Source organism: Balaenoptera borealis, assembly GCF_965194805.1.
Source record: "Balaenoptera borealis genome assembly, chromosome: 16".
NCBI classification, from domain to species: domain Eukaryota; kingdom Metazoa; phylum Chordata; class Mammalia; order Artiodactyla; family Balaenopteridae; genus Balaenoptera; species Balaenoptera borealis.
The window spans coordinates 40,511,615-40,523,827 of record NC_138872.1 but is presented as its reverse complement, the minus strand read 5'-3'; the positions used below and the strand labels follow the sequence as shown (position 1 = coordinate 40,523,827).

The 12,213-nt window shown below is 42.3% G+C and overlaps 1 protein-coding gene across 8 annotated transcripts in view; it reads left to right on the top strand.

Moving 5' to 3' along the window:
• Positions 1-12,213, top strand: part of TASP1 (taspase 1) — a 378,792-nt gene that overhangs the window by 218,653 nt on the left and 147,926 nt on the right. For 4 of the 8 annotated variants that reach the window (XM_082359166.1, XM_082359164.1, XM_082359162.1 and 1 more), the window contains one exon: positions 7,049-8,125. The exons of the other annotated variants lie outside the window; for them this stretch is intronic. In XM_082359166.1, the coding sequence (XP_082215292.1) occupies positions 7,049-7,082 (34 nt within the window). In that variant the 3' untranslated portion in view covers positions 7,083-8,125. Of the gene's footprint in view, positions 1-7,048; positions 8,126-12,213 lie in introns of those variants that run through there. 8 annotated transcript variants of the gene reach the window in all.

The following is a 12,213-nucleotide window of genomic DNA, read 5'->3' as shown; positions in this document are numbered from 1 at the left end:
CTGAAATCATTTCAGAGCCGTAAAGGTGAAATGGGTATCTTGTTACTCATAGCAAGCCCCTTTCAAGCACACCTGGGTTTATTTTAATGAGGTGACTTTTGGAAAACCCCAAGGTAACCTAAGCTTGGGGTCTAGTTACCAGGGGAAACAACCGTATGACTAGAGGGTTGGAAATTTCAGCCCCACCCCCTGACCTATGGGGAGGGGAGAGGGACTAGAGATTGAGTTCAGTCACCAATGACCAGTAATGTAGTCAATCATACCTATGTAACAACGCCTCCATACAAATCCCCCGAAACACAAGGTTCAGAGGGCTTCTGAGATGGTGAACGTGTGGAGATTTGGGGAGTGGTGCCTTCAGAGAAGGCATGGAAGCTCCAAGCCTCTTCCTACCTTCCTTGCCTATGCATCTCTTCTCTATCTGGCTGTTTCTAAATTATATCCTTTTACAATAATGTAAACTGTTTTCCTGAATTTCGTGAGCTACTCTAGCAAATTAATCAAACCTGAGGAGGGGGTGGTGGGAACCTCTCATTTATAGCTAATTTATAGCCATGGGCCAGAAGTGCAGGTGACAGCCTGAACTTGCGGTCGGTATCTGGCATGGTGGGGAGACAGTCTTGTGGGACTGAGCTCTTGACCTGTGGGCTCTATCTCCTGGTAGACGGTGTCAGGACTGAGTTAAATTGTAGGACACCCAATCAGTACCCACAGAGTTAATTGCTTGGTAGTGTTGGAAAACACACATTGGAGTGTTATACCCTCTGAGTGTATGGTCACGTGCCTTTGTTAATGGTTTTCTAGTCATCTCATATGGCCTTACTTGTCTTCCCAACAACATGACATGTTCTTAGAAGGTAATTTGCCAGTATTCGACCAGTTTGGTTTTCTCTGTAGCACCCAGGCATGCTGAGCTGATTGTTTTTGAGCCATCGAAGATTAATGATACAGCAAGCAGGTATATACAAAGCCCTTAGTAGTCAGTAAATACTCAGCAATTGTTAATTATTGTATCAATGAGAGCAAAACAGCAGCATCAAAAATATTGGCCTAAAAATGTCCATTTTCTTCAACCTTACCTTTTAGCATGCAGCTAATTTTTCATTAAAATATCTCATTCTATTTTTGAAGACTATCAAACATTTCAAATAGAATTACCCAATTCCGGGACATCAAATAATGTGTAATAGATATTGTGCTGCATAATGTTTTGTGCTATGGCTGTATGTCTGTTTGAATAATAAGAATCTGATGTGTTGACACGTGCTCTCATTGCATGCAGCCTGTCAACCTGACGACAAATGCTCTTACAGTAAGTCCCCTACATACGAATGAGTTCTGTTCCGAGAGTGAGTTCGTAAAGTCCACCTTGTTCTTAAGTCCAAAAAAGTTAGCCTAGGTACCCAACTAACACAATCGGCTAGATAGTACTGTACTATAGTAGGTTTATAATACTTTTCACACAAATAACATAAAAAAACACAAAAAATAAAGAAAACATTTTTAATCTTACAGTATGGTACATTGAAAAGTACAGTAGTACAGTACAACAGCTGGCATACAGGGGCTGGCATCGAGTGAACAGGCAAGAAGAGTTACTGACTGGAGGAGGGAGAGGAGGTGGGAGATGGTAGAGCTGAAGGATCGTCAGCAATAGGAGATGGAGGGCAAGCTGCAATTTCACTCACGCCTGACATTAGTGCCACAGGTTCTGGTTCCTTTCTGGATTCAGTTCTATCTACCCTCTTGAAAAAACGATCCAGTAATGTCTGGGTAGTAGCTCTTTTTTTCTCGTCATAGAAGACACAGAGGCACTGGATTGCATTCTGAACGGCTGCTGCAGCCTTCTTGTACCATTCTACGTTTAGGTCCTGTGCCTCAAAAACTAACAGTGCCTCCTCAAATAAAGAAAATCCCCTTGCCATTTCCTGCATTGTGTATCTCTTTGGTTCGCCAGAAGCATTGCCACCAAACAACAGAGTTAGCCTATCCTTTGCTGCTTTATAGCTTGGAATCAACTTTTCCTCCTTACTGATGTAACTTCGGTCTGGCATCCTCTTGCAGTACAGTCCTGTCTCATCCACATTAAAAACCTGCTCAGGTAGATACATGCCTTCATCAATAATTTCTCGAAGCATTTCAGGAAATTCCCAGGCAGCTACCGGGCAGCTACCGTATCTGCACTTGCTGCCTCGCCACTTACTTTTACGTTGTGAAGGTTGGCTCTAGCCTTGAACCGATGAAACCAGCCATGGTTGGCATTAAAAGATGCACCCTCTGATTCTTCACCATGTTTATCCTTCAAGTCTTCATAAAGGCTTTTGGCTTTCTCTTGAATCAACATTAAGCTGAGCGGGACTCGACACTGATGTGATCCTGCATCCACACACTGAGAAGTTTCTCCATCTCCTCCATCACTTTTCCACGCTTCTTCGATATTATTGTTGACATCATCGGCACAGCAGACTTCACATGTTCCATGATCTTGTCCTCATTCTTCAGAATCGTGCCGATGGTTGAATGATTCATGTTATAAGAATGAGCGACGTCTACCATCTTTTCACCTCGCTCCACTCTCTCAATTATTTTCACTTTTTTTTCCATTGTTATCGCTTGGAGCTTCTTAGCAGTACGAGCTACATCACCGCTGCTTTTACGCTTGCTTCTGGACATCCTGGGCTTGAAATAAAGATACTGTACTACAGTACTCTATACAGTACTGTACAGTAAAGTACACAAAAACACAACCACTTGTAGAGGATGCACACATGTGACAAAATACGCCAGACGCATGAACTAACTTATGTGATTACATGTGAACAGACGTTCGCATCTTTGAAAGTTCACAACTTGAAGGTTCATATGTAGGGGACTTACTGTATAGCTATTTTAGAGGTGGGGTCCCGAAAAGTTAAGTAACCAGCAGAGGTTACATAGCTAGTAAGTGCAGAGGCCCGGATGGAATCGTTGTTAAAGATAACTCCAGCTGCTGTAACAAGCAAACCCCAGAATATATGTGTATAGTTGTTCAAACACAATAAGAAGCATGTTTCTCATTCACATAAAATACAAATTGGGGTTTCTGATTGGCAGAGGGCTCTTATCCAAATTATGATTCAGGGTCCCAAGCTCCTTACATCACCTAGGCCTCAGGTCATGAGAGAAAGCGCATGGAGAACGGTTTGTAAGATTTTCTGCCGGGCCCGGTAGTGGCACACATCACTTCATGTGCTATTTCTCATTAGTTCCAAATTCCAATACAAGTACACTGCTACTTAAATGGTTTTAAAGACACCTTGTTAAGGTCTTATGCTTCTAGGACACCCTAGAGTCTGCACAGTCCTTACACACCCAATATAAAATACTTTATTGCACTTTTAAATGCTGGCATACAAGTTCATCGTAGACAGTGGTGAACTGTCCACAGACATTTTTAGGCTCAAGGAATTCAAACCCACTTCTCCAAAAGAACTTTTAGAGATAAACACTCATATAAAATATTCTCTTAAACAGCCCCCACTGTTTATAATATGATTTGATGCTCCATTGAAATTTCCACAGAAAGCTTCAAATACATCTTGGCTCAAACTTTTTCAGGCCAAGGTTACTTATTTTCCGATGAGTCAGAAGACCATGTTGATTGATGAAACTGGTGAAGTGTTGACATACATTTGGACGGTTAACCATTCTATTCCCCTCAACACCAAAATCATGCCAGTGTGTTTTGTAATTGCAAAATCCCCCTTGACTAGATGATAATTTAGGGAAGCAGTAATCCTGAGAAGTTAATCTTAACAACTTGTTTGTCTGGTTGAGCATTTCTGTCTTATGTAAACCGCTCAATTTATACAAATCTCAATGTATTTTTGAAGTATTTTGCCCATGTACCCTTAATAAATATCTCAAGACCTTTGTCATCTTTTCCAGTTCTTTTTTCTTTTCCTTCCTAACTCTCCTTGACACTTTGTGGTTTAGCTCAGTTTATTTAGATGTTTTTCTGTCGTAAACTTGGTGGGGATAGGAGTGTTAGAGGTAAGTTTGGATTGGCCATCTGTGTTTTTGTAAATCTCAGAGGATTGCTATCAAGTCCCCTGGTCTGTGGGACAGCAGTTTCTTCCTTCTAGTCCTGGGTCTTTTTCATGCTCAGCAGAAAAATCAGTTGCTTTAAGACTGACATCCCCCTGGTCAAGTTGCAGACTGTCTGCTTGGACATATGGTCGCTCTTTGATCTTTTAACAATTAATTTATTCTCTGTTGCCTCTGGTGCCTGGACCACCAGGCCTACCAGGAAGTCTCATTGTATTCTCTCTGAATCTCTGGGAAACGTGAGGATGGAGTTTCCTATGAGCTTCACTTTTAGGGACAGATATCTTAAGTAACCTGATTGGAAATTTTCAACCTATGTGTGAACAGAACCTGGTGTTAATGCTTCTCCATTGGGGTCTGCATGGATTCATTCCTAGCTAACCCCTTCTCTTAATGCCATCTTATAGCATACAGTTCTGGACCAGGAAGAAAATGGTCATTTCTGCTTTCTTCTTTTTTTTTTTTTTTTAATTGTGCTAAAATATACATAACATAGAATTTACTATTTTAACCATTTTGGGTGTACTATGCAGTGGCATTTAGTACATTCACATTGTTGTGCAACCATCACCACCATCCATCTCCAGAACTTTTCACCTTCTCAAACTGAGACTGTGTGCCTATTAAGTAATGACTCCGTAATTCTACCTACCCCCAGCCCCTGGCAACCGCCATTCTGCTTCCTGTCCTGTGAATTTGACTTCTGGGTACCTCATATAAGTAGAATCCTGCAATATTTGTCCTTTTGTGTCTGGCTTATTTCATTGAGCTTAGTATCTTCAAAGTTGATCCATGTTGTACCATGTGTCAGAATGTCATTTCTTTTTAAAGCTGAATAATATACCACTGTATGTATAGACCATGTTTTGTTTATTTATCTGTTGATGGACATTTGGGTTGCTTCTACTTTTTGGCTATTGTGAATAATGCTGCTATGAGCATTGTGTACAAAAATATGAGTCCCTGCTTTTACTTGTTTTGGGTATATACCCTGAAGTGGAATTGTTGGATCGTATGATAATTCTATGTTTAATTTTTTGAGGAACCACCATGTTGTTTTCTACATTCTTGATCCCTGTCCTGTCCTAGCCTTGTGACTGTTTCATGGCTGAGGAGGGTGAGATGAGAGATGAGATAGACTAAGGGGCTTCTCCTCTCTCAGGGATTGTCTTTGTTTAGAACTTTTTTTTTTTATTATTCGATGAATGATGCCTGAGGAAAAAATTCTTTGACCTCATGTTAATGAATCCCTGAAAGAATAAAAGGGCCCCATCAACACTGAGCCCTGGGAGTTGTGAATCTGAGTGTTTTGTGCCTGATGTGACAAGGGCTGCTGGGTAGCAGAATCAAACAACACGTTCTCTTCAAACTTCTCCCGCTAGGTTAATAGGACATCACAAGAAATGAAAGATCCACAAGTGTGTCTTACTGTGGACTTCTCAGGTATAATATATCCGTACTTATAAAATGTAATAAGATGTACTAAACAGCCTTCAGATGCAATAACAAGGCCAGATTCTGGGACAGGGTGCCCAGAGGCATGAGCCTGGTGACCAAACTCAGTGATACTCACCTCCCAGGAGATGCCACATGGACTGCCTTGCCCAGCTCTCCACCCCAAAGTTGACGGGCCTCCCTCCTGGAGGTTACAGGTGGCTTCCTGCCTTGCACACAGAAACACTAAGTACCCAGAGAACATTTTCTGTTCTCCAGAGCTTTCCAAATTGCTGACTTACGTAAGCTCCTCTAATGGGACTTGTGCAGTGAGACCCAAGAACAGTACCCACCATCAAACTAAAACCAGGTAGCTTACCTGTTGCTCCATCTAAAGCATATGCTTGCTTTATTTTTGGTTGCGTGAGAGGATGTCAGACCCACCCCAGGCTTGGCCACCTCACCAGCTGCATCCAGCAAGTTCGCTCTGGGACTTGAACTCCCTTGGGTTCAGTCCTCAGGAAAAGCTTGTGTGGAGAAGCAGAATCAGAGAGGATTACCTGAAGGATATACAGTCTCTCTGTTCTTCTTAGAAACTCCGACATTTATCTATCCCCGGATTAAGCCAGATCATCAAAAAAAGGAATTCCTGGCTGACGTGGTCCTGACCCCTTGTGGAAGAGCTTTTCCTGCTGGTCTCCTTTGAGTGATGCTGTAATGCTCAGCCCTATAAAACTCCTTGTTGTACAACCGCTGTCTTCACTCATCCACTATACACGGTACCTGCTGTGGGTGAAGCCCTGCAAGAGGAATGGCTCCTTGGACTCTGTGCTGGGAACGGTTTTCTCCTTTGAGCGGTTGGTTTGTGTGATCCCGTTATACCATGTGGACCCCTGTCTGGTCTTGGCCACTGGGAAGCTCTGAGACAGGGCAGCAGTCTGCCTCCAGCACGGGGACAGAACTCAGGCTAGATTTTGTGTGTTGACTCACGCCTGTCTTTAACTCATTTTTGTAAGTTCTTCTTTTTCTTTTTTTTTTTTTCATTGCCTCACTTACTTGAGGTTGTTGAGTGATCTGATTTTTGTAAGCTATTTAAATCCTTTAAGGAGTAAATTGAGGGAATAAACATGAATCGGGTATTCTTAGTTGCTCTGAATGTTTAGAGGACAAAATGTATATCAACTGGTAGTTTTCAGGTAACTGGAATATGCTCAATACAGTTGGCCTTAAAACCACTCTTGTTCTGAGTGTGAGTAAACTGTAAGCTCTGTGCTCCTGGGGGCCTGGGCTGTCCCGGTCTCTATCTCCAGCTACCAGTGCTGTGTTTGGCAGGTAGTAGGTACTCAGTTAATATCCCCTGAGATTTGGACGAACAGGATCTGTCTGCACCTGAGTTACCCGCCGGCACAGCCTGTAGATGCTCAGAAGCAAAGAGAAGCCAAGATGCTCTGGTGTTTTCTCCGCCTTTGTCACACGTCAGGGGGACACAGCTGGCACCTCTAACAGTCTTCCGTCTCCTCCTCTGCAGACTCACATTTCCAGACTCCCTCCCGGTGCGGTAGCCGGACAGTCCGTGGCGATTGAAGGTGGGGTCTGCCGCCTGGAGAGCCCAGTGAGCTGAACCTTCAGGCTGAACACAGAGCATCTGAGCGGCATTTCAGAACCCGAGCTTCGCAGGGTTTTAACCGAAGTTGGATGTTTTATCTCCCTCGTTTTATAATTCCTGTCGCAGCCTCGTGCATCACTTGCGACACTAGTGCTGCTGTAGTTAGCGCTTGGTGACACGCGCGTCTTGGGCAGATGAGCGGGACTCTGTGTGTGCGTGTGTGCGTGCGTGTGCGTGTGTGTGCGTGCCCGTGTGCACACGCAGTGTGTATGCTTGCTTCTCCTTCGGTGAAATAGAAACTCCTCCTTATTGTGTAACCTCAGACCAGGAATGATTAAATCATCTTCCCAAAATGTGTGCTTTAATTGTTTACAAGTAAAACCTAAAGTTGCAGGAAACATTGTTGATTTCACAAAGAGGTACCAACTGTCTTTGATATAACGTGTCGGAACTGCAGAGTAAATCTACTTGTTGAAATGACTGACAGTGGCCATGCTCCATTTGATAACAGTGCTAGTAACAAAGTGTTTTTATTTGTTAGCCAGTTTAAGTGGATCCTATGGTAACTTAAACTGTTGTTCTCATCCCTCATATGGGGCATTTTTCTTTAACAAAGAATGGTTTCAGTGAAACAATCTAGCAGAGAATTAAGGTCAGAACCTTTTTAAGTAATAGTCTTATTGATAAAGTTTGTACTTCTTTCCTCAAGCTTTTCTAAGCTTAAATACTACATAGCTTCGAGCTGTGTGTACTATATTATGAAAGAATATGTAAAGAGAACATACAGTAATGCACAGTCCTTAATTTGTGTATAATGGAATGTTATTTACAATGTAACACTGTAAATAAGAAAGCAAAATTTATGGGAAAATTCAATATTATCTTTGTTTCTTGTTTAAATATATTTTTAAGATAAAGGCACAAAAATAAAAGAAACATATTACTGGGTATAGTGTGTGACTCCTCTTCTCAGACTAATAAATTATCTTTTGAATCGTAGATTGGAGAGCCGTTTTTTGTTTGTAAAAAGTTACTTCTTCCGGAAATCATACCTTTATGCCTCTTGCTGTGGTTCTGAGTATTCAAAATTCAGTTTCATCTCTGTGTAATTAGGCTGGACACCAGCAAGACAGAAGATGAACTTAGTACATGATTGAATGGTCAATACAGAAGTCCCTAAAATTTTCATTGTAATTTGATAAAAAAATAACCAAGGGAAGGAATAAGAACACTTTGCTTTGAGAAATGCAGTGGCATTCAGTGGCAGCTGAAAAGTCAATGGTTTCAGTTGATAAATTGCTTCTAAATGTTATATTTAGTGATTCTGGAGCCACATAAGAAAACCAAGACTTTCCTTTTGATTTTACATGTAAGAAGTAGCTATTAAGAAGATACTAAAGATAGACTCACTCAGGGGAGGAAGTTCCCTGCACCATATAATCATGGCTCTGGGCGGTAACTGATAAAGCCCCAGATGAAATTATACACTTGACATGGATGTATGGGCAAATTATAAAGGAAAGACAACCAAAATGGAGTGGGTGTAAATATGAATGCTTTGGGAGTTGCTGACTTATATTCCTCGTACAGGCAATTACATTTGTCTCGCTGTGTTCTCGTAGACAGGTTGGTGCCGTGGTATCTGTTTCTCATTCTTAATGAGGCTGAGAACTTAGTAAGAGATGGGCTGGTTGGTGGGGAGCCTTTGGCTTCAAAAGCTTTCAAAGACCTGTTACCTGTTGGCAGGGTTTTTTCAGGAACTGGATTGGATCACATAAAACTATCAGGACACTTTGGAGTCTGAAAATCATCTGACCTATTTCACCAGGAATGCCATTTCTTTCATCTCCTTTTGACTTTATTCTGTTCATATTTAAAAGTTTGGGCTTGTTAAACACCCCTTTTATGAAGAGATTAAAATGGTCAGTATAAAAGAACACAGCCCCTCCAAAAACAGTTTGTTAGGACTTTAGTCTCCAATTTCTAATTTTTTTTTAATTTAAGGACTATTATGAAACCAGGAGGAAAAAAAGTCAAAGGGTCATGGAGGCAAGAAATCTTAATTATAAGATCAGATGTTAAAGAAGAGATACTGGAACCAGAAGGTACTGACAGATATAAAATCAACTTCGTTTCACACAAAAGTAGGAAAGATAGAAACAGATAAGAATGTAACCTCATTCCCTAGTCTGGCCTGTATCACCAAGACTCTGAAGCTGTGTTTGAAGGTGCCCACTTTTAATGTGGATGATCCTAACTATAGGCCTGTATTCTATTTCATTTTAAGGCCTGAGCGTTGGATGTTTGGTTCTCTTGGGTACAGTTAAGCCTGGCCTGGATTCCTCAAGGCTGTCACTGTGATCCTACTCTGAGTTTGGAAACAGGGATGTCTTCCGCACTTGGTGAGGAGGCGGAGGGTGTGTGCTCTACCCTAAGGAGTCCCTGTGCTGACTGACAGGTGTGGCAGCCTTATCTGGGCTCTGTCCTCGCTTGTCACCTCTGCCACCTCTCCCTGCTTCCTGTGTGTCTGCCTGTGGCGGGCCCTTTCTTATCGTCTAAATGCCTCTTCTAAATGTGAACTTGAACGCAGATGCCAATGTCTGTTAGAACTGTGTACGAAGAACGTATAAACAAGCCCCTGATGCTAGTCTGAGATGCTTGTCTGTGAGCAAAATGGATGAGTTTCAGTTTATAGACGTGAGGACATCTCTTTTGGTTGCTCAAAAGCCTTTTGTGCCGAATTCTTCATCTTCTCCCATGTTTGAGAGTGGTGATGTTCACACCAGTTACCTGAAATAAGTAAGGTTACTCTGTTGTAAAAGATGGAAGGTGTGAGGGAAGGAAGAAAGGAAGATTTAGAAAAGTGCTGGAACTATTCTCATATTTTGAAATTATATTTAATTATTGTGAATTTTTAAAAATCTGGTCATGGTTATAAAAGCAATCCATGCTTATTACAAAAACTTAGAAAATAAAGAAAAGCAAGAAAAAATTTAACTCATAACCCCACTTCCCTAGAGACAACAGTTATTAACACTTTTGTAACCTTGTAACCTTTAGCGTCTATTCTTTTTTTTTTTCTTTTTTGGCCAAGCCGCGAGGCTTGTGGGATCTTAGTTCCCCGACCAGGGATCAAACTCATGCCCCCTGCAATGGAAGCGTGGAGTCTAAACCAGTGGACCACCAGGGAAGTCCCTTAGCTTCTATTCTTAAAGACTCTTCTCATATATAAATTTTCTGTGCTTTTAACACAAAAATGGGATTGTATTGAACCCCCAAGTGGGGTTATATAACCTTCAGTTTTCACTTAATAATGTCATGGAAAGCTGTCCAAACCTATAGGGTTACACATACCTCATTTACTGCTTCCCCATACAATGCTGGTTTAGCTAATTCATATATGGATATGAATACATATATTTTATCCTAAAACTTTTATAAACTAATCACAGTACTGACAGTACATTTTCAGCATCCATTCTCTGAGGCCACAGGTCCATGCAATGAGCACTGAGGTAAAGGTCTTAGCCAACTCAGCAGGTGTCCCGGGACAGATCACTGTCATTGCCCATGGATCTTCTGTTTCACAGAGCCCCAGACAACTTTTACAGGCTCACATCTGCACCTCTGTGCCCGAGGACTTTCTCTGGAACCATGGAAAGCTGCTCTGTCCCCCTGCACGCAGCGGGCCAGAAGTCCAGGGAACCAGCGCCCCCAGAAGCAGCTCTCAACAAGTGATGAACAGAAGTTGGTGTATAAATGTACAAGGAGCTCCCTTGCTCCTTGGGTGGGGTAATTCCGAGGCATGTGTTTCACACTGTTTTTGAGAGATTTTAAACTTCAGTTGCCCCCTGTGGTCACTGACTTATAAATGCACCTTGTATTGGCTTTCTTCCCTTCCCTGTACACTTCCCCACCCCCAACCTGTGTTTCCCGGAATCATCTCCCAGATGGACTACTTGCTCTCGACTCCTTGTCTTGGGGTTGCTGCTGAGGAACTTGAAACTAAGCTTCATTCTGTTCCATATGCTTTTGGTCATGAAGCCTCGGAGGGCCTTCATACTCTCCCCTGCAGAGGGTAGACTCACTGGTCTGCTAGTGCACCCGCTGCCACCCCCCCACCCCGGGGACTCTCCTCCTGCCTGTGCTCCTCATGAGCTGTCTTCATCCGTAACATCCGGTGGACATTCTCCAGGTGATAAGGCTGGTAGTACCACGAAGGTGGACGTTTGTGACTAAGTCAGTGCTGACAGTCATCAGACCCCTGAAGGCGGGAGAAAGCTTTTAAGGAGGTGGGAATGAACAGAAGCTGAACAGCAGCAGGTCGTCATGGGTTGATGGACGCCTTAGGGGAGATGGCCTGGAATTGTGTTAATGGTAACTGGAAGAAACCATGGCCAGAGGTGCGTTATGACTTGAAGAGACCAAAGCAGTGTTGTCAGCGTCCCTGTGGTGTGAACACATCTACATGTTGACCAGGCTATAACAACCTCATATGACACCTGTTTCCAGGATGCCATCTCTCAAGCCTGGATATCCTTAACATAATTTTATGGTTAAATTTCTTTTTCACATTTCTTTTTTTCTAATTGAGGTATAGTTGATTTACAATGTTGTGTTAGTTTCAGGTGTACAGCACAGTGATTCAGGTACACATATATTCTTTTTCAGATTCTGTTCCCTTACAGGTTTTTACAAAATATTGAGTATAGTTCCCTGTGCTATACAGTAGGTCCTTGTTGATAATCTATTTTATATATAGTAGTGTGAATCCGTTCATCCCAAACTCCTAATTTATCCCTCACCTTCCTTTCCCCTTTGGTATATGATTAAATTTTTAAGCATTGCCTCCTAACATTTTTCTTAAAACAAAATGTTTATTAAGTCAAACCCATCAACTTTACTCTGACATAAACCCTATAATTGCTCAACATTGTGAATCCCTTTGTGCCGTGATGCCTCATCTCCTTGCCCTGCTTAGGGTTGCAGTGGTGGGTCACGGGGTGGAGGATCTACAGAGGGATGAGGGATGGAAGCCACTCCTCCCTCCCAGGATCTGGCCCAAGAAAAGGTTGAACCCAGAAGAT